The following is a 21,851-nucleotide window of genomic DNA, read 5'->3' as shown; positions in this document are numbered from 1 at the left end:
CTCTAATTCAGAAAAATTAATACCCCCCAATGTTTATTGTAGCACTATCTACAATAGCCAAGACATGGAAACAACCGAAATGCCCATCAGTAGACGACTGGATTAAGAAACAGTGGTACACAGTGCTATGAAATTAGAAATGAACTACAGGAAAAAGACTGGAAGACACACAAATTCATGGAGGCTGAATAATATGTTACTAAATAATGAATGGGTCAAACAGGAGATCAAGGAAGAAATCAAAAGATATCTCGAGACAAACGAAAATGAAAATACAACGACCCAAAATCTATGGGATGTCGCGAAAGCAGTCCTAAGAGGGAAGTTCATAGCACTGCAGGCCTACCTAAAGAAACAAGAAACATCACTAATCAACAGTTTATCTTCACACTTAAGGGATCTGGAAAAAGATCAACAAAATAAGCCCAAAGGGAGTACAAGGAAGGAGATAATAAAGATCAGAGCGGAAATAAATGAAATAGAAACCAGAAAAACAATACAAAAGATCAATGAATCCAAGAGTTGGTTCTTAGAGAAGATAAAAAAAATTGACAAACCTTTAGCCAGACTCATTTAAAAAAAGAGAGAGAGGACCCAAATTAATAAAATCAGTAATGAAAGAGGAGAAGTGACAACAGACACCGCAGAGATACAAAAAATCCTAAGAAATTACTATGAGCAACTGTATGCCACAAATTTGACAACCTGGAAGAAATGGACAATTTCCTAGATGCATACAACCTTCCTAGGCTAACTCAAGAGGAGACAGAAAACCTGAATAGACTGATTACCACCAAGGAAATTGAATCAGTAATCAACAATCTCCCAACAAACAAAAGCCCTGGACCAGATGGCTTTACAGGTGAATTTTACAGAACGTTCAAAAAAGAATTGTCACCTATTCTCCTCAAACTCTTCCAAAAAATCCAGAGGGAGGGAAGACTCCCAAACACTTTTTACGAAGCCACTATCACCCTGATCCCAAAATCAGACAAGGACACCACAAAAAAAGAAAACTACAGGCCGATATCGCTAATGAACATAGATGCAAAAATCCTCAACAAAATACTAGCAAACAGAATTCAGCAATATATTAAAAAGATTATGCACCATGATCAAGTGGGATTCATCCCTAGTATGCAAGGGTGGTTCAACATCCGCAAATCAATTAATGTGATACACCACATTAACAAAATGAAAAATAAAAATCATATGATCATATCAATTGATGCAGAAAAAGCATTTGATAAAATTCAGCAGCCATTTATGATAAAAACCCTTAAGAAAGTGGGAATAGAGGGATCATATCTCAACATAATAAAGGCCATATATGATAGACCCACAGCTAACATCATACTCAATGGGGAAAAACTAAAACCATTCCCCTTAAAATCAGGAACAAGGCAAGGCTGCCCACTTTCTCCTCTTCTATTCAACATAGTGCTGGAAGTTCTAGCCACAGCAATCAGACAAGAAAAAGAAATAAAAGGCATCCAAATCGGTAAGGAGGAAGTATAACTGTCATTATATGCAGATGATATGATACTATATTTAGAGAACCCTAAAGACTCCACCAAGAAACTATTAGAGCTGATAGATGAATTTAGTAAAGTAGCAGGATACAAAATTAATATTCAGAAATCAGTTGCATTTGTATATACCAATAATAAAACATCGGAAGGAGAAATTAAAAAATCAATTCCATTTACAATTGCTCCAAAGACTATAAAATACCTGGGAATAAATTTAACCAAAGAAGTAAAAGATCTGTACTCAGAAAATTATAAGACACTGAAGAAAGAAATGAAAGAAGATACAAATAGATGGAAACACATACCATGTTCATGGATAGGAAGAATTAATATAGTTAAAATGTCCATAGTGCCTAAGGCAATATATATATTCAACGCAATTCCTATCAAACTACCAACGACATTTTTCACAGAAATAGAACATATAATCCTAAAATTTATATGGGATAACAAAAGACCCTGGATATCTTCAACAATCTTGAGAAATAAGAACAAAGTGGGAAGTATAACAATACCTGACTTCAAATTATACTACAAGGCTACAGTAATCAAAACAGCATGGTACTGGCATAAAAATAGACCTATAGATCAATGGAACAGAATAGAGAGTCCAGAAATAAATCCATGCCTATATGGCCATTTAATCTATGACAATGGAAGCAAGAATGTACGGTGGGGTAAAGACAGTCTATTCAATAAATGGTGCTGGGAAACTTGGACAGACACATGCAAAAAGATGAAGCTGGATCACCTCCTTACACCACATACAAAAATAAATTCAAAATGGCTTAAAGATTTAAATGTAAGATCTGAAACCATAAAATTCCTAGAAGAAAATATAGGACGAAACTTCACAGACATTACCCGGAGTAAGATTTTTACTTATATATCCCCTCGCGCGAGGGAAGTAAGAGAAAAAATAAACATGTGGGATTACATCAAACTAAAAAGCTTTTTCACAGCAAAGGAAACCATCAATAAAACAAAAAGGGATCCTCCTGATTGGGAAAAGATATTTGCCAATGATATATCTGATAAGGGGTTAATATCACAAATTTATAAAAAAACTCACTCAACTCAACTCCAAAAAAACAAACAACCCAATTAAAAAATGGGCAGAGGACATGAAGAGACATTTTTCTAAAAAGGACACACAGATGGCAAACAGACATATGAAGAAATGTTCAACCTCACTAACCATTAGAGAAATGCAAATAAAAACCACAATGAGATACCACCTCACCGCAGTCAGGATGGCTATCATCAATAAATCAACAAACAACAAGTGCTGGCGTGGATGCGGAGAAAAGGGAACGCTGGTGCACTGTTGGTGGGAATGCAGATTGGTGCAGCCACTATGGAAAACAGTTTGGAGGTATCTCAAAAATCTGAAAATGGAACTACCTTATGATCCAGCAATCCCACTCCTAGGTATCTATCCGGAGAAATCCAAAACTCCAATTCAAAAATCTTTATGCACTCCTATGTTTATTGCAGCACTATACACAATAGCCAAGACATGGAAACAACCGAAATGCCCATCAGTAGACGACTGGATTAGAAACTATGGTACATTTATACAATGGAGTATTATGCAGCCATAAAGAAGAAAGAAATCTTACCATTTGCAACAACATGGATGGACCTAGAGAACATTATGCTAAGTGAAATCAGTCAGACAGAGAAAGACAAATACCATATGATCTCACTTATATGCGGAATCTAAAGAAAAGAATAAGTGAATGAACTAATCAGAGACAGTTTTGGAAACATGGAGGAAAAACAGAGGGTTGCTAGAGAGGCGGGGGGGTGGGGATAAGGGGAAGGTGAGAGGTTTTGGGAACGTACGGGGGGATGGTGGATGGGGGGAGGGGGGTTCACACAGTGTGAGGGATGTAAATGATAAACGTCTAAGTTTTGCTCTGTCTTGTGCACCTGAAACTAATTAAAAAAAAAAAATAGCTATGGTGCTAAAATAGGAGAATATTATTTAAAATAGGAGAATATAAATTAGAAATATCTCTGAAAGGAGGAAATTTTCTAGATATTGTAAATAAACAAAACAACAATGATAGCAATCACTTTTTGCATGATAAAATTTTCACTTCAATTTTTTCTCCAAATATCCATAGCTTCCTAGCTAAAAGACAAATAGACAAACAAACAAAAACTATGTCACAATGTCCTCTAAGAACTGTTGGATTAGAAGGCTCTCATTATGTTTTTGTTACTAGGTCATAGGACGGAGAAAATGTTGGCTTCAGAAATCCAGACTATACCAGTGAGAAAAACTACTTAAATTTCCTAAGACATTATTGTATGTTCTAGCAAAATCCAGAATGTAAAATCATTTTTCTGAAGAGTAGCTTAGAATTCTCAGTTGATCCCAAACTTTACCTCCTGCATTACTTCAAATAAGAATTTTATTCTGAAGAAATTTTATTATCAGTCCAAATACAACCTAGCATGCCAAAAAAAAAAAGAAAAAAAAAAAAGAAACAGTGGTACATTTATACAATGGAGTATTACGCAGCCATAAAGAAGAATGAAATCTAACCATTTGCAACAATATGGATGGACCTAGAGAACATTATGCTAAGTGAAATAAGTCAGACAGAGAAAGACAAATACCATATGATCTCACTTATATGTGGAATCTAAAGAAAAGAATACATGAATGAACTAATCAGAAACAGCCTCAGAGACATAGAGGGAAAATCTGAGGGTTGCTAGATGAGAGGGGGTTGGATATGAGGGAGAAGGTGAGGGGATTAGAAAGCACAATCTGTAACCACAAGATTGCCACGGGGTTACGAAAGTCAGTTTGAGGAATATAATCAATAATGTTGTAAATATTTTGTCGAGTATCTGATGAACACTTGTCTTATTACGGAGATCACTTCACGGATGGTGTAGATTCCTGATCACTGCATTGTACACCTGAAGCTGAAGCTGAACAAAAATGATGTCAACTATAATTACATATATACATATATATATAATATATATGCATATATATTATATATTACATATAATAATATATATATTCACAAGAAGTGGAGTACAGCAGTAGGAATAGAGAGAGCGGAAATGTGATGGCTGTACATGATGTCAGAGGGGTAGTAGATTGGGGGAGGGGGATTATCACTTTGTGAGGGATATAAATGATAAATGTCTAACTATTGCATTGTTTTGTACACCTGAAACTAATAAAAAATGAAATTAAAAAAAAGAGGGACAGAGAATTAACATCAATTCTCCACAAACTATTTCCAAAAATCCAGGAAGAGGGAAGGTCCCTAAATCATTTTATAAGGCCACCATTACCCTGATTGAAAACCAGAGAAAGTCATTACAAAAAAGAAAATTATAGGCTGATATCCCGAATGAACATAGATGTAAAAATCCTCAACAAAATATTAGCCAGCTGAATTCAGCAATACATTCAAAAGGTCATACACTCGTACACCGTGATCAAGTGAAATTCATTCCTGGTATGCAAGGTTGGTTCAACATCCACAAATCAGTTAACATGGTACACCACATACATAAAATGAAAAATCATATGGTCATATCAATAGATGCAGAAAAAGCCTTTGACAAAATCCATCACCGATTTATTATAAAAACTCTCAGCAAAGTGGGAATAGAGGGAATATCTCTCAACATAATAAAGGCTATATATGACAAACCCATAACTATCATACTCAAGGTGGAAAAGCTAAAACATTCCCCTTAAGATCAGGAACAAGACAAGGATTCTGAATTTCACCACCTTTATTCAGCATAGTATAGGAAATTCTAGCCACAGCAATCAGACAAGAAAAAGAAATAAAAGGCATCCAAATTGGAAAGGAGGAAGTAAAATTGTCAATATTTGCAGATGACATGAAGATTCCACCAGAAAAAAACTATTAGTACTGATAAAACAATTTAGTAAAGTAGCAGGATACAAAATTAATATTCAGAAATCATTTTCCTTTTTATACACCAATAATGAACTATCAGAAAGAGAAATTAAGAAAACAATCCCATTTACAACTGCATCAAAAAAAAAAAAATAAAATGAAATACTTATGAATAATTTTAACCAAGGAAGTAAAAGACATATACTCAGGAAATTATAAGACACTAAAGAAAGAAATTAAAGACACAAACAAATGGAAACATATGCCATGCTCACGAATAGGAAGAATTAATATAGTTAAAATGTCCATACTACCCAAAGCAGTATGTAGATTCAATGTACTTCCTATCAAAATACCAATGACATTTTTCACAGAACTAGAACAAATAATCCTAACATTTATATGGAACCATAAGGGACCCCAAATAGCCAAGGCAATCCTAAGAAATAAAAACAAAGAGGGAGGTATCATGCTACCTGACATCAAATCATACTACAAGTCTATAATAATCAAAACACCATGGTATTGGCATAAAAACAGACACATAGATCAATGGAACAGTATAGACAGCCCAGAAATAAATCCATTCATATATGGTCACTTAATCTATGACAAAGGAAGCAAGAATTTACACTGGGGTAAAGACAGTCTATTCAATAAATGGTGCTAGGAAAACGTGACATATGCATGCAAAAAAATGAAACTGGACCACCTTCTTACACCATATACAAGCATAAACTCAAAATGCATTTAAGACTTAGATGTAAGACCCAAAACATAAAACTCCTAGAAGAAAATATAGGAAGTAAACTCTCAGACATTACCCTTAGTAATATTATATTTTTACTGATATATCCCCTCAGCAAGAGAAACAAAAGAAAAAATAAACAAATGGGACTACATCAAACTAAAAAGTTTTTTTCACAACAAAGGAAACCATCAACAAAACAAAGACATCCTATTGAATGGGAGAAGATATTTGCCAATGATATATCTGATAAGAGTTTAATATTCAAATTTTATTTAAAAAAAAAAAAACAAACTCATACAACTCAACACTAAAAAATTAACAACCTAATTTTAAAAATGGATGGACCTAGAAGGTATTATGCTAAATGAAAAAAGTCAGGCTGAGAAAGACAAATACCGTATGATCTCACTTATATGTGGACTCTAAAGAACAGGATAATAAGCAAACAAACAGAAATAGACTCAGTGATACAGAAGAAAAACTGATGGTTTCTAGATGGGAGGGGGGTGGGGGGGCTGGAGGAGAAAGTGAATAGATTAAAGTACAAATTGGTAGTCACCAAATAGAGGATGTGAAATACAGTATGTGGAATATGATCAATACCATTGTATAGATTATGTAGGGTGCCAGATGGGTACTAGACTAATGGGGGAATCACTTCATAGATTGTGTAGGTACCAGACTGCTGCACTGTACACTGGAAGCTGATGCAGAATAATACTGAATGTCAACTATAATTAAATATATATATATATATATATATATATATATATATATATATATATATATTTATATATTATATACACACATATATACACTAGGTCTGACAATTAAGATTGCAAACTTGTTGTAACGATGTTGCTAATCCTTTTTGATATCAGAGAAATTATTCATTATGAATTTGTACCGACTGGACAAACAAAAAATTTATTATTTGAAAGTGCCGAAAACACTGCGTGTAAAAGTTAGATGAAAACGACCTGAAATTTTCGCCAACATTTCATGGCTCTTGCATCATGACAATGCACCAGCTCAAACAGCACTGTCTATGAGGGAGTTTTTAGCCAGTAAACAAATAAGTGTATTGGAACACCCTCCCTACTTACCTGATCTGGCCTCCAATGACTTCTTTCTTTACCTGAAGATAAAGGAAATATTGAAAGGAAAAGATTTGGATGACATTCAGGACATCAAGGGTAATACAACAACAGCTCTGATGGCCATTCCAGAAAAAGAGTTCCAAAATTGTTTTGAAGGGTGGACTAGGTGATGGCATTGGTACATAGCTTCCCAAGGGGAGTATTTCGAAGGTGACCATAGTGATATTCAGCAATGAGGTATGGAGCACCTTTTCTAGGATGAGTTAGTGAACTTAATTGTCTTACACCATATATATGAGAATATACATATATATATATATATATATATATATATATATATATATATATATATAATCACAAGATGTGAAGTACAGCATAGGGAATATAGTCAATGGTGTTATAATAGCTGTGTACAATGTAAGCGGGATAGTAGATTTGGGGGGATTATCAGTTTATCTGGGGCATAAATTTCTAATCATTATGTTCTTTTGCACTCCTGAGTTAATAACACACATATATATATATATATATAAAACAATAGAAAATTAATTAAATGCTTTACACTTGTGGTTTATTTTATGCCAATTATGCCTCAATAAAGCTATTTTAAGCAATAAATATGTCAGCCACACCAACAAAAGAGAAACATGGTTGATCTTAGGAATAGTATATCCCGAACAACATCCTTTAGGTACCATCTTTACTCTTTAAAAATAGACTTTCTTTTTAAGGCAGTTTTAGGTTTACAACAAAATTGAGTGTTGAGTACAGTTTGTATACATTCCTATCGAGCCGCATCACACGTAAACATACGAGTATACAGCCTTCTCCAGCATCAACACCCCCACCAGACAGGTACATTTGTTACAACTGATGAAACCACATTAACACGTCATTATCACACAAAGTCCATAATTTAGATTACTGTTCACTCTTGGTGTTGTACATGCTATGGGTTTGGACAAATGAATAATGACATGTGTCCATCATTTTATTGCCATAGAGAATACATAGTTTCATTGCCCTAAAAATATCTTGGGCTCCGTTAATTCGTCCCTCTCACATTCCCTCTCCCTCCCAAACCCTGACAATCACAAAACTTTTTAATGTTTCCATAGTTTTCCTTTCCCATATATTCATATAATTGGAATCATACAGCATGCAGCCTTCTAGAACTGGCTTCACTTGCTTACCAATATTCACTTAAGGTTCCTCTATATCCTTTTGTGACTTGATAGCTTATTTCCTTTAATACTGAATAATATTCCTTTGTATGGATGTACCTCAGTTTGTTTCTCTATTCATCTCTTGAAGGACATCTTGGTTGCTTCCAAGTGTTGGCGATCAGGGATTGAGGTGCTACAAGCATTCCTGTGCAGGTTTTCGTGTGAACATAAGGTTTCAACTCATTTGGACAAATACTGAAGAATGAAATTACTGAATTGTATGGAAAGAGTATGATTAGTTTTGTAAGGAACTGCTGAACTGTCTTGCAAAATGGCTGTACCAAGTAAGTTTCTGTTACTCCACAGCTTTGCCACCATTTATTGCTTTGCATGTTTTGAATTTTAGCCTAAATGTGGTATTTTCACTCACACTTTATTCTAAATATTTCCCAACTTTTATTGTGATTTCTTTTTGGACCCATGGGTTATTTAACATTGTGTTATTAACAATTTCTAAATAAATAGGGTTTCCTAAGATTTAAAATTGCCTTTTTATGTTAACTCTATTATGGTTAGAAATTTTGTTTTTTTCCCCATGGTGTCGGTGGAAACTTACATTCTGGACAGTAAATGATCAATTTGTGAATTTTCATGTGCTTAAAAAGGTTGCATAATCTCTAATCGTGGGTCCCCTGGCTTAGTGTGTAAATGAAAGACTTAGTGAGAGGTTCTTCACCTATTCCTCAGGCCTGAGAAATTCTGGTCATTTCCCCATACCTTGGATCCTTGGAGACTAAGGGTCTGTCTTGTTCTTGAAAGTTTTTCCAATCTTGCTTCATGATGTGAGTCCTAGTCTAGGACTCAAGAAAGGGGGTGACAGGCAGGATTACCTCAGACTGCACCAGGAAAAACGTTCATCTCACCTGGTCTTGGTTATTCCTTGTTGAATGGCACCTATTTGCCTGCAAAACATGTCACCCTCTGCTGGGACAACCTCTTTTTTAGGACTGGATTCCCACCGCCAATACAGTTCTACGTGCCAGATTGGACCTTAAGATGTCCCTGCATCTGATGTTTCCATGCCACCCATCGTGGGCACAGTCTTGACCGAGGACAAACCCCTCCCAGTGTGCCCCACCCCCCTTCTCTATCAGTGCTTCCTTGGTCTGAGATGAATGTTTATGGCCAGCCAATAAATGCAGTGATTCAAAGTGCAGAGTCCCCTGTCCCCTAACACACGGGACCAAGTCTATGTCAGGTGACTCTAAGAAGACAGTGCAACTTGCCATCAGCTCAAGCTCTCTCTCTTCATGGCTCCTCACACCAGAAGCTGGGCCGACCCCTCAACCCCTCTTCTCTCTAATTAGTCCATCCTCCTGTCCCTGCTGTCGTCTGTTTTTATACTGTGACATCTGCCTGCAGACACATCCATGGCCCTTGGGGCCCTCGTGCTCACTTTGCTTCTCAGTCTCCTGGGGCTGGGCTCAGGTAAGCCTCCAGGCGGGACTCTGTCTGCCTCTCTTCTTGTTGGTTAACACTTTGAGATCTTTAGCTACATGATCCCAGAACAAGGTGGGCATCTTTCTTGTTTGCATTTCCCTGACTTGTTCCCCAGGCTGACATCTATCAATGTCAGGGGCTGCAGGAAGCAGGGGGCAGCGGGAAGTTCTAGGGCACTGTGCCAACAGTGACAACAGCCCAGAACTCATGGCAAAGAGTGCTGAAGAGGGGCCTGGGAGTGGGGAGGGGACACACCAAGGATGTGAAGGTGAATAAATTAAATGTTTATCCCAGGTGGGCTGTGGAGTTTAGGCAGGGGTCTCTAGGAGAGCACCAGGTTCTGACATGGGTGCCGGGGTAGAAGGAGACATTGATTAGGATGTTTGGGGAAAGATAATGGTCCAGCTGAGGACACGCTGAGTGGGAAACACCTGTGGTATGTGACCTGAGGGTGGGGGAAGGTGTCCTGATCTTCAAGTGAAGACTAGTTGTAACCTGGCATAGTCTGAGAAGAAGTTCACTCTTCTTTCTTCTTCTGGTTATGGTCAACACAAAGGCTGGTGTGTAGGATGTTGAGTAACTGAATAAAATATAGAAAGGAAGCTGGAGGCTGGAGTAGACCCCTGTCTCTGGACAGGGTGTGTCCAGCCGTACAAGGTCCAGTCAGCACAGGTTCATTCTGTCACTCATTTGCTATGTCTGTTGTGTAGATGATGGAAAAGGAGAGAGAAATAAGGGCAATAAATCACGCTCCATGTTTCCACAGCAAAACTCAATGTCTTGTTCACAAGACAGGCTCTTAACTGAAGTCTATTCTCATCCATTTTTTGATGAATTTCTTTGACTGCTCTGCTTCCTGGAGAGGCAGCAGGTATCATGGAAATGACCTTCGAGGCAGAAAGACTTTATTTTAAACCCACATTTCCTCTGCTTATGAACTTTGCGGCTCATAACTCTGCCAGGTGTCCATGTGCTCCTTGTGACAGGAGATGGCATCACACCCTGATCAGGCTGCTGTGGGGATCCTGTGAGTTTCTGTAGGTAGAGCAGACACAGCGCTGCATTAGCACAGAGCCTGTGTTCAATGGCACAGTTTTTCTTCTCTGGTCTCTGGGAGAAGGAACAGTAAAGGGTGGAAGGAGCTGAGGTAGGCAAGGAAAATGACAGCAGCAGTAAGGGCTGGACAGAGGAACAGAGACTCCAGAAAAAGGTTCCTCAGCTCGAGAGCCCCCCACAGCCCTGAAGGTACAACAGCAGCAGCCCAGACGACCTAGGCTTAGTCCCCAAAGCAGACCAGGGACAAGGGTATGTGTGTAGGGTGTGGGGGGGAGGCGAATTGAGGAGGTGATTCTGGGAATGAAAGTGAGAGTGGAGAGGGTGAAGCCAGAAGGGAGGAAACCCAAAAAGGGTGTGCCAATGGGCTGGTTACTGACATGGAAATACATTCTGAGTGACACTCTGAGGGGTCACAGAGATGGCAACCCAGAATCATCCCAACTTCCACTGCCTCCTGCCCCCCACTGGGAACATGTACCCCCACCACTGTTCAATTCTCAGCACTTCTGGGCTGCCCTGCACCAAGCTGAGCAGGTTCCAAAGGGCAGAGAAAGCCCTCAGCAGGGAGCAGAGGCCAGGCTCCTGGGTGGGGCTGTCAGAGGGCAGGGACATGCCCAGCCCACTGCAGGAGGACTCAGTGTGGGGTGAGGGACAGCACTCAGCATCTGCTAGGCTAGGTCAGTGGCTGAACAGAGATCCTCCTGCAAAGTCACATTTTGTATCATAAGACTCTCCTGCAAAACACATTATCAAAATACATTTCAGAAAGATGTGTAAAACATTTAAAGTAAGAAATAGAGGGTGCTAAAATAAAAATATTCAGTTATTTGAAAATAAGTAATCACTTTATGAATTTATATGTGCTTGAAAAGGAAATTTACACTGTGACCCCCTTTCTCTGATGAGTATACACACCCACCACACCTATCTATGCACATATCAGAAATGCATACCTGTGAATTAAACAAGAGATGTTCCCAATCAAAGAAGTTGTTTATGAAATGCACTCCAGGAAAGGAGAGCCACCATGAATTTACTACAGAGGAAATCTCTAAAGTGACAACTGCAAAATCTCCTTGTCACAGTGTCATATATGCCTTTCAGAATTAGGAAGAACAAACAGATAAATAAAATAAGGAACCACTAATAAAGGTTGTTTTTTTTTTAATTAAGTTTATTGGGGTGACAATTGTTAGTAAAATTACATAGATTTCAGGTGTACAATTCTGTATTACATCATCTATAAATCCCATTGTGTGTTCACCACTCAGAGTCAGTTCTCCTTCCATCACCATATATTTGATCCCCTTTACCCTCATCTCCTACCCCCCACCCCCCTTACCCTCTGGTAACCACTAAACTATTGTCTGTGTCTATGAGTTTCTGTTTCTCATTTGTTTGTCTTGTTCTTTTGTTGTTTTTGGTTTATATACCACATATCAGTGAAATCACATGGTTCTCTGCTTTTTCTGCCTGACTTATTTCGCTCAGCATTACACTCTCAAGATCCATCCATGTTGTCACAAATGTTCCTATATCATCTTTTCTTACCGCCACTAATAAAGTTTTAACATATGGACAAAGACTTTCCTTTCTTGTACCTTTGAAACATTTACAAGACGTAACCATGTGCATGAAGGAAACAAATTGTACCAAACTAGAGATTTTATTGTTAATACTCACCTCACGGAAAATGAGTCATCTTTAGTTTTTAGCAAAGAAGATGAAAAGCAGCTGTTGTGAAGCAAATGGGCAGAGGCGAGAGAATGTGGGTATAGATTCCCCTCCAGTCATAGGGTCAGCATTTGGAAAGTGCTCTCATACCCTTGATTAACTTACTTAGTCTCCCTGAGACATTTTGTTCTCATCTTGGAAATGGGAATATCAATAACACACACCTGTCGGGATGTCTGTGATACAGAATGAAGCAAGGGATGCGGAAGTGCTCTGTCAAGTGTAAGGGATGTACAGATGGAGGTCATGGTTTGGAAAGGAGATAAGATGGATGTCACACCCCTGGGCACACGCTGACCATGAGCAGGACACACTGACAGGGTCTTTGCTCAGTTATCTCTTGTGCTTCCTTCCACAGGCCAGTGGCAGGTGATGGGACCAGCCAAGCCCGTCCAGGTCGTGGTCGGGGAGGACGCTGTGTTCTCATGCTTCCTCTCTCCTAAGACAAGTGCGGAGGCCATGGAAGTGCGGTTCTTCAGAGATCAGTTCCATGCTGTGGTGCATCTCTACAGAGAAGGGAAAGACCAATACCATATGCAGATACCAGCCTATCGAGGGAGAACTGAGCTGCTGAAGGACTCCATAGCGGAGGGGCATGTCTCCCTGAGGCTGAAGAAGGTCACTCTCTCAGACACTGGTCTCTATGGATGTGGGTTCATCTCCCAGAATAATGACCAGGAGGCCATCTGGGAGCTTCAGGTGTCAGGTCAGTTGCTCATTTCAGAGAACTCATAACCTAGTTGTCTAGAAGAGCCAGCTGGGACTTTTTGAACTATTTGTTGAGTGAGGAGTTTTAAAAATATCTTAGGTCATTTAGTTAGGACACTAGATCTTACACTGTTTATTATTCTGCCTCATGTGTATAGTTCTATGTCATTTTATGTGTAGACTTATGTAACCACATGACATCAACATCAGGGTGTAGACCTAGCCCATGACCATTGAGATCTCCCTCTGCTACCTCCTTATAGTCACATTAACCCTCCTTACCCACCAACTCCCCTGACTCCCCTCCTTACTCCCTTACTTGCAAACCTCCTTACTCGCCAAGCCCTGGCATCCATTTATGTCTTCTCCATTTCCATAATTTGTCATTTCTAAAGTGTACATAAATACAATTACACAATACATGACCTCTGAGATTGGCTTTTCCACTGAACACCATGCCCTTGAGTTGCCTGTATCAATAGTTTGTTCCCTGTTATTGCTGAGCAGTATTCCATGGTATGGATGTACCAAGATTGTTTAGCCATTCACCCATTGAACATTAGGGTTGTTTCCAGTTTTCGCTTTTACAGATAGGACTTTAATGAACATTTGTGTACAGGTCTTTGTATAGGCCTAAGTTTTTATTTCTCTAGGGTAAGTGTTCAGGAGTGGTACTGCTGGGTTGTATGGTAAGAATATGCTGAGGGTATTTTTTTTAGCCTTTATTTTGTTTCAACAGTTATCAGTTTGCAGAAAAATTAACCTATTTATTTACCTTCACTAAACCTCTGGCAACAAGTGATCTTTTTGCTGGCTCCATAGTTTTGCGTTTTCCACAATTGTCATATATTTGTAGTCATACAGTATATAGCCCTTTGAGATTAGCTTCTTTTACTTACCAATGCACACTTTTTAAAATTAATGTTATTAAATTTGTTGGGGTAACATTGGTTAATGAGATGATGTATGTTTCAAGTGTACAATTCTAAAACACATCATTTGTCCATTGCATAGTGTGTTCAACACCCAACATTAAGTCTTCTTTTGTCACCATGTATTTGACATCCTTTACCATCTTCTACCTCTCACCACCCTCTTTCCCTTCTGGTAACCACCATACTGTTATCTGTGTCTATAAGGGTTTTTTTTTGGGGGGTGTCCGGGGGGTTGTTTGTTTATTTTGTTTGTCCATTTGTTGCTTTCTGTTTTATATTCCACATTAGCGTGAACTCATATTGTCCTTGTCTATTTCCATCTGACTTGACTTGCTGCACTGAGCATGATGTTCTCAAGATACATCCATGTTGTTGCACATGGCAGTATTTCTTTTTTTTAAACTATATTTCAGATAAGGGAGTAATATCTTGAATATATACAAAAATCTCATGTAACTCAACCCCAAAAAACAAATGACCCAATTTAAAAAGTGTACAGAAGACCTAACCAGACAGTTCTCTCGAGAAAACGTACAAACGGCCAAGTAGTATTCTATTATATATGTGCACCACATCTTTATCCAGTCATACATTGAAGGACATTCAGGTTGTTTCCATGTCTTGGCCACCACAAATAATGCTGCAATGAACATTGGGATACATATTTCTTTTGCAAACAATAGTTTACAAAATTTTTTTTGGTAGATACCCAGAAAAGGAGGGATTGCTGGGTCATATTGTAGCTGTATTCTTAATTTTTTGAGGAACCTCCATACTATTTTCCATAGTGGCTGTACCAATTTACATTCCCACCAGCAGTGTAGGAGGGTTCCTTTTTCTCCACATCCTCTCCAATATTTGTTATTACTTGTCTTGTTGATAATAGCCATTCTAACAGGTTGAGGTGATATCTCATTGTGGTTTTGATTTGCATTTCACACATAGCTGGTGAAGTCGAGCATCTTTTCATACATCTGTTGGCTGTTTGTATGTCTTCTTGACAGAAGTATCTGTTCAGGTCTTCTGCCCATTTTTTAAAAATTTATTGGGGTGACAATTGTTAGTAAAATTACATAGATTTCAGGTGTACAATTCTGTATTACATTATCTATAAATCCCATTGTGTGTTCACCACCCAGAGTCAGTTCTCCTTCCATCACCATATATTTGATCCCCCTTACCCTCATCTCCCACCCCCCACCCCCCTTTACCCTTTGGTAACCACTGAACTATTGTCTGTGTCTACGAGTTTTTGTTTCTCATTTGTATGTCCTGTCCTTTTGTTGTTTTGGTTTATATACCACATATCAGTGAAATCATATGGTTCTCTGCTTTTTCTGTCTGACTTATTTCACTTAGCATTATACTCTCAGATCCATCCATGTTGTCACAAATCTTTTCTTACCACCGAATAGTATTCCATTGTGTATATATACCACAACTTCTTTATCCATTCATCTATCGAAGGACATTTTGGCTATTTCCATGTCTTGGCCACCGTAAACAAAGCTGCAATGAACATTGGAGCACACGTGTCTTTATGTATAAATGTTTTCAGTTTTCTTTGGTAGATAATCAGGAAAGGGATTGCTGGGTCATATGGTAATTCTATTCGTAATTTTTTGAGGAACCTCCAAACTGCCTTCCATAACGGCTGCACCAGTCTGCATTCCCACCAACAGTGTATGAGGGTTCCTTTTTGTCCACAGCCTCTCCAACACTTGCTACTATTTGTCTTGTTGATGATAGCCATTCTAACTGCGGTGAGGTGATATCTCATTGTGGTTTTGATTTGCATTTCTCTGATGATTAGTGATGTTGAGCATTTTTTCATATGTCTATTTGCCATGTGTATGTCCTCTTTGGAGAAATGTCTCTCCAGGTCCTCTGCCCATTTTTCAATTGGGTTGTTTCTATTTTTGTTGTTGAATTTCATAAGTTCCTTGTATATTTTTGATATTAGCCCCTTACCGGAGGCACTGTTTGCAAAAATCTTCTCCCATTCAGTTGGTTGCCTCTTTATTTTGTTGATGGTTTCTTTTGCTGTGCAGAAGCTTTTAAGTTTCATATAGTCCCATTCGTTTATTTTAGCTTTGACTTCCCTTGCCTTTGGAGTCAAATTCATGAAATGCTCTTTGAACCCAAGGTTCATTAGTTTCATACCTATGTTTTCTACTATGCAGTTAATTGTTTCAGGTCTTATGCTTAGGTCTTTGATCCATTTTGAATTAATTTTGGTACATGGTGACAAATAGCGGTCCAGTTTCATTCTTTTGCACGTGGCTATCCAATTCTCCCAGCACCATTTATTGAAGAGGCTGTCTTTGCTCCATTGTATGTTTTCAGTTTCTTTGTCAAAAATTATCTGTCCGTATTTATGTGGTTTTATTTCTGGGTTCTCAATTGTATTCCATTGGTCTGTGTGTCTGTTTTTCTGCCAGTACCATGCTGTTTTGATTATTGTAGCCCTGTAGTACAAGCCAAAGTCAGGAAGTGTGATACCTCCATTATTGTTCTTTTTTCTGAAGATTGCTTTGGCTATTCGGGGTCTTTTGTGGTTCCAAACAAATCTGATGATTTTTTGTACTATTTCTTTAAAATATGCCATTGGGATTTTGATGGGGATTGCATTGAATCTGTATATTGCTTTGGGTAATATGGCCATTTTAACTATGTTGATTCTTCCAATCCATGAGCACGGAATGTCTTTCCATTTCTTTGTGTCTTCTTCAATTTCTTTCAAAAATGTCTTATAGTTTTCAGCATATAGGTCTTTCACATCCTTGGTTAAGTTTATTCCTAGGTATTTTAATCTTTTGGCTACAATTGCAAAAGGAATTGTTTCTTGTATTTCTTTTTCTGAGATTTCATTGTTAGTATATAGGAAAGCAATGGACTTTTGTACGTTAGTTTTGTAGCCAGCAGCTTTACTGTATTCGTTGATTGTTTCTAATAGCTTTTTGGTGGAGTCTTTAGGGTTTTCTATATATAGCATCATGTCATCTGCAAAGAGTGATAATTTAACTTCTTCATTCCCAATTTGGATGCCTTTTATTTCCTTCTCTTGCCTGATTGCTCTGGCAAGGACTTCCAACACTATGTTGAAAAGCAGAGGTGATAGGGGACAGCCCTGTCGTGTTCCTTAACGTAGAGCAAAGGCTTTAGTTTTACACCATTAATTATGAGATTAGCAGACGGCTTGTCATATATGGCCTTTATTATGTTAAGGTATTTTCCTTCTATACCTGTTTTATTAAGTGTTTTAATCATAAATGGATGTTGTATCTTGTCAAATGCTTTTTCTGCATCAATTGATATAATCATATGATTTTTGTCCTTTATTTTGTTTGTGTGGTGTATCACATTGATGGATTTGCAGATGTTAACCATCCTTGTGCCCTGGGGGTGAACCCTACTTGGTCGTGATGAATAATCTTTTTAATACATTGTTGTATTCGATTTGCTAGAATTTTATTTAGGATTCTTGCATCTGTATTCATCAGAGATATTGGTCTGTACTTTTCTTTTTTTGTGCTGTCCTTACCAGGTTTTGGTATCAGGGTAATGTTGGCCTCATAAAATGAGTTAGGGAGTACTGTCTCTTCTTCAATTTTTTGGAAGAGATTGAGCAGGATTGGTATTAGATCCTCTTTGAAGGTTTGGTAGAATTCACTAGTGAAGCCATCTTGTCCAGGACTTTTGCTTTAGAGAAGGTTTTGGATGACTGATTCAATTTCATTACTGGTGATCAGTCTCTTTAGATTTTCCAGTTCTTCATGGTTCAGACTTGGAAGGCTATGTTTCTAAGAACTTGTCCATTTCTTCTAGGTTGTTGAATTTGGTGTCATATAGTCCTTCATAGTATTCTTGTATGATCCTTTGTATTTCTGTGGTGTCCGTGATAACTTCCCCTCTTTCGTTTCTGATTTTGTTAATCAGTGTCTTCTCTCTTTTTATCTTAGTGAGTCTAGCCAAGGTTTGCCAATTCTGTTAATCTTTTCAAAGAACCAGCTCTTTGTCACATTAATTTTTTCTATTGTCTTTTTGTTCTCTATTTCATTTATTTCTGCTCTAATTTTTGTTATTTCCTTTCTTCTGCTGACCTTGGGTTTTACTTGTTCTTCTTTTTCTAGTTCTTTAAGGTGTAGCATGAGGTTATTTATTTGGGAGTTTTCTTGTTTCTTGAGCTAGGCCTGTAGTGAGATAAATTTCCCTCTCAAAACTGCTTTCGCTGCATCCCAAACATTTTGGTAGGATTTATTTCATTGTTATTTGTTTCTATGTATCTTTTTATCTATCCTCTAATTTCTTCTTTCACCCAGTCGTTCTTTAAAAGTATGTTGTTTAATCTCCATGTATTTGTGTTTTTCCCCACTTTCTTTTTGCAGTTGATATCCAGTTTCAAAGCCTTGTGATCAGAGAATATGCTTGGTATGATTTCAATCTTCTTAAATTCGCTGAGGCTAGTTTTATGTCCCAATATATGGTCTATCCTTGAGAATGTTCCGTGTACACTAGAAAAGAATGTATAGTCTGATGTCTTAGGATGCAGTGCTCTATAAATGTCAATTACGTCCATTTCATCTAATGTGTCATTTAGGGCTGCTATTTCATTATTTATTTTCTGTTTGGATGATCTATCTATAGCTGTCAATGATGTATTTAAGTCCCCTAGTATAATTGTGTTTTGGTCAATTTCTCCCTTTAGTTCTGTTACTAGTTGCTTGGTATATTTCCGTGCTCCCTGATTGGGGGCATAAATATTGATGACTGTTATGTCTTCTTGTTGTACAGTCCCCTTTACCATAATGAAATGTCCATCTTTGTCTCTTATTATATTTTTCACCTTGAAGTCTGTTTCATCTGATATCATTATGGCTACACCTGATTTTCTCTGGGTACCATTTGCTTGGAGTGTCAATTTCCACCCTTTCACTTTGAATCTATGTTTGTCCTTGTAGCTGAGATGTGTCTCTTGGAGACAGCATATGGTTGGGTTTAGTTTTTTGATCCAATCTGCTACTCTGTGCCTTTTTATTGGTGAGTTCAGTGCATTTGCATTTAGGGAGATTATTGATATGTGAGGATTTCCTGTCATTCTATCTTTAGTTTTCTGTGAGGCTGTGTCTCCATTGTTTCTTTGCCTTTTTGTTGTTGTCTATTATTTCTGAGTGGTGGTATTCTATGTTGTTTCCCTCTGTTTCTTCTTTTATTACAGTATATATTTCAGTTCTGGATTTTTTTTTGAGTGGTTACCCTTAAGTTTATGTAAAAGAAAGTTTGATATTTAGAGTATTTCATTTTCTTCAGCACGCTTACTTTCTCCATTCCCATATTCCTGTTCAGGCCTTTACTCTCCCCCTTTTTGAGTTTTGGTTGCCACAAATTGTCCCTGTTGATGGTGGTCGAATAGCCTCGTTTCTTGTAGTGCAGGTCGTGTATTAGAAAATTCCCTCAGCTTCTGTATGTCTTGATAGGTCTTTATTCCTCCTTCATATCTAAAGGATATCTTTGCTGGATATATTATTCTTGGCTCATATTTCTCTCTTTCAATAGTTTGAATATTTGGTTCCACTCCCTCCTGCCTTGTAGAGTTTCTGCTGAAAAATCTGATGATAATCTAATGGGCTTTCCTTTGTAAGTTACCCTCTTCTTTTCACTGGCTGCCTTGAGGATTCTTTCTTTTTTGCTGATTTTAGACAGCTTCAATACAATGTGCCTTGGAGAAGGCCTATTGGGATTTAGATAATTAGGTGTTCTATTTGCTTCTTGGATTCGAGGGTCCAGTTCTGTCCACAAGTTTGGGAAGTTCTCGTCGACAATTTGTTTGAATATATTCTCTGTTCCCTTCTCTCTTTCTTCTCCTTCTGGTATGCCCATTATTCTTATATTGCTCTTTCTGATGGAGTCAGAAAGTTCCTATAGAGTTCTTTCATTTCTTTTAAGTCTCAAGTCTCTTTCTTCTTCCATCTGTGTAATTTCCAGGTTTCTATCTTCGATGTCACTGATACTTTCCTCCATCTGGTCAACTCTACTACCTAAGCTGGTTATTTCATTCTTAATTTCTTCTATTGAGTTCTTAATCTCCAGAAATTCTATTTGGTTCTTTTTTAAAATTTCAATCTCTTTTGTAAAATGCTCATGCTGTTCTTTGATTGTGTTTCTGAGTTCATTAAACTGCTTTTCTGTGTTTTCTTGCATCTCGTTGAGTTTTTTCAGAACTGCAATCTTGAATTCTCTGTCATTTAAGTGACATATTTCTGTATCTTTAAGTGCTTTTTCTGGAGATTTTTCACTTTCTTTCTGAGCTATCTTGTTGCCTTGGTTATTCATGGCAATTACTGGTTTACTATTTCTCTTCCTAGACATCTACTGGAGTGGCTTCTGCAACAGGTTGATAGGAAGCAGTCTTTCTTTTGTTTTCCAGTATTTGTTGGTAGAATGTGTTATTTTTTCTCCGACTGCAGCTTATTTTTCTTCTCCCACACGGTAGTGCTATGTTTTCTCTGCACTATTCCAGCTTCTCACAGAAAGAGGGGATTCCCTGGGAGACAGGCTTCTCCTCTGTTAATAGTTCGTCTAGGTCACAGGGCGCAGTGTCCAGGTGGGTATGCGGAGAGCTTTTGATGTTCCAAAGCTCTTCCAGCTCCAGATTCATAGCCCGTATGTTTCAGCAGCTCTGTTTACTCCTGCAGGCTACCGCCCAGATAGGTGGGGCCATGGGCAGGGTGAGTTGTGAGAGGTGGCCCAGAGCAATGGCGGCGACCACCACCACAGCCGGTCCTGCTTCCACAGCTCCCTCCCCTTTGCCCGAATTAGTTGGGCTGAGAATTTGTGTCTGCAGGCCACAGTTCTCAGAACAGCAAATATTCTGTTCTTTTGATTTGACACTGCTAATGTTCCTCTTCTAGCACCGGGCAGGTGGGGGCAGGGCGAGCTCTGGGTGGGTAGAGAGGGGGCGGCTAGTCTCAGTGCCTAAGGCTTCCGTTCTCTGCTCGGCAGTGAGGGCTTAAACCACCGTTTTCAGCCTTCTTCCCTCAGTCTTTTCTCCGAGGTCTCTGCCGTGAGCGTTGGGTTCAGCCGTGTTATATGCTGCCCCCTCAGCCCTGTGGTCCATAAGCGGAGCCCTAGCAGTCCGAGTTCTTCCCTCTCAGGCAGCTGCGGTAGTTCCGGGAAGCAGCGAGCTCGGAGCCCTGAGCTGGGTCTGCGTCCTGCGCCCGCGCGGCTCCGTCTCCGCACTTCTCCCTTCCCTCCTCCCCCCACTCATGCGTATCTCCCACCTGTAGGTGACTTCGGTAGTCGGCCTCTTCGTCTTGCCTGTCTGCTGTGCAGGGAGTCCTTTGTGGAGTTTTTGTTGTTCGATTCTTTGTAAATTCCAGGGGAGCTTTACAGAGGCTCACCTCACGCTGCCATTTTTCCTCTTCCCCCTATTGTCTCTTAATTGGAGCATTTAATTCATTT

The 21,851-nt window shown here is 38.5% G+C and overlaps 2 protein-coding genes across 2 annotated transcripts in view; one reads left to right on the top strand and one right to left on the bottom strand.

Annotated features, from left to right (window-relative positions):
* Nucleotides 1–21,851, bottom strand: part of LOC141567351 (butyrophilin-like protein 9) — a 390,425-nt gene that overhangs the window by 63,915 nt on the left and 304,659 nt on the right. The window lies entirely within an intron of this gene.
* The window catches only part of LOC109439777 (butyrophilin-like protein 3), a 56,224-nt gene that overhangs the window by 22,624 nt on the left and 11,749 nt on the right, over nt 1–21,851 (top strand). The window contains exons 3-4 of the mRNA XM_074313376.2: nt 9,880–9,945; nt 13,106–13,453. Coding sequence (XP_074169477.2) covers nt 9,880–9,945; nt 13,106–13,453 — 414 coding nt within the window. The remainder of the gene's footprint in view (nt 1–9,879; nt 9,946–13,105; nt 13,454–21,851) is intronic.

Source organism: Rhinolophus sinicus, chromosome 5 (assembly GCF_057876585.1).
Source record: "Rhinolophus sinicus isolate RSI-liver-muscle chromosome 5, RSI-T2T, whole genome shotgun sequence".
Taxonomy (NCBI): Eukaryota; Metazoa; Chordata; class Mammalia; order Chiroptera; family Rhinolophidae; genus Rhinolophus; species Rhinolophus sinicus.
Note: the sequence above shows the minus strand (reverse complement) of the source record. Positions and strands in the feature narration are given on the sequence as shown.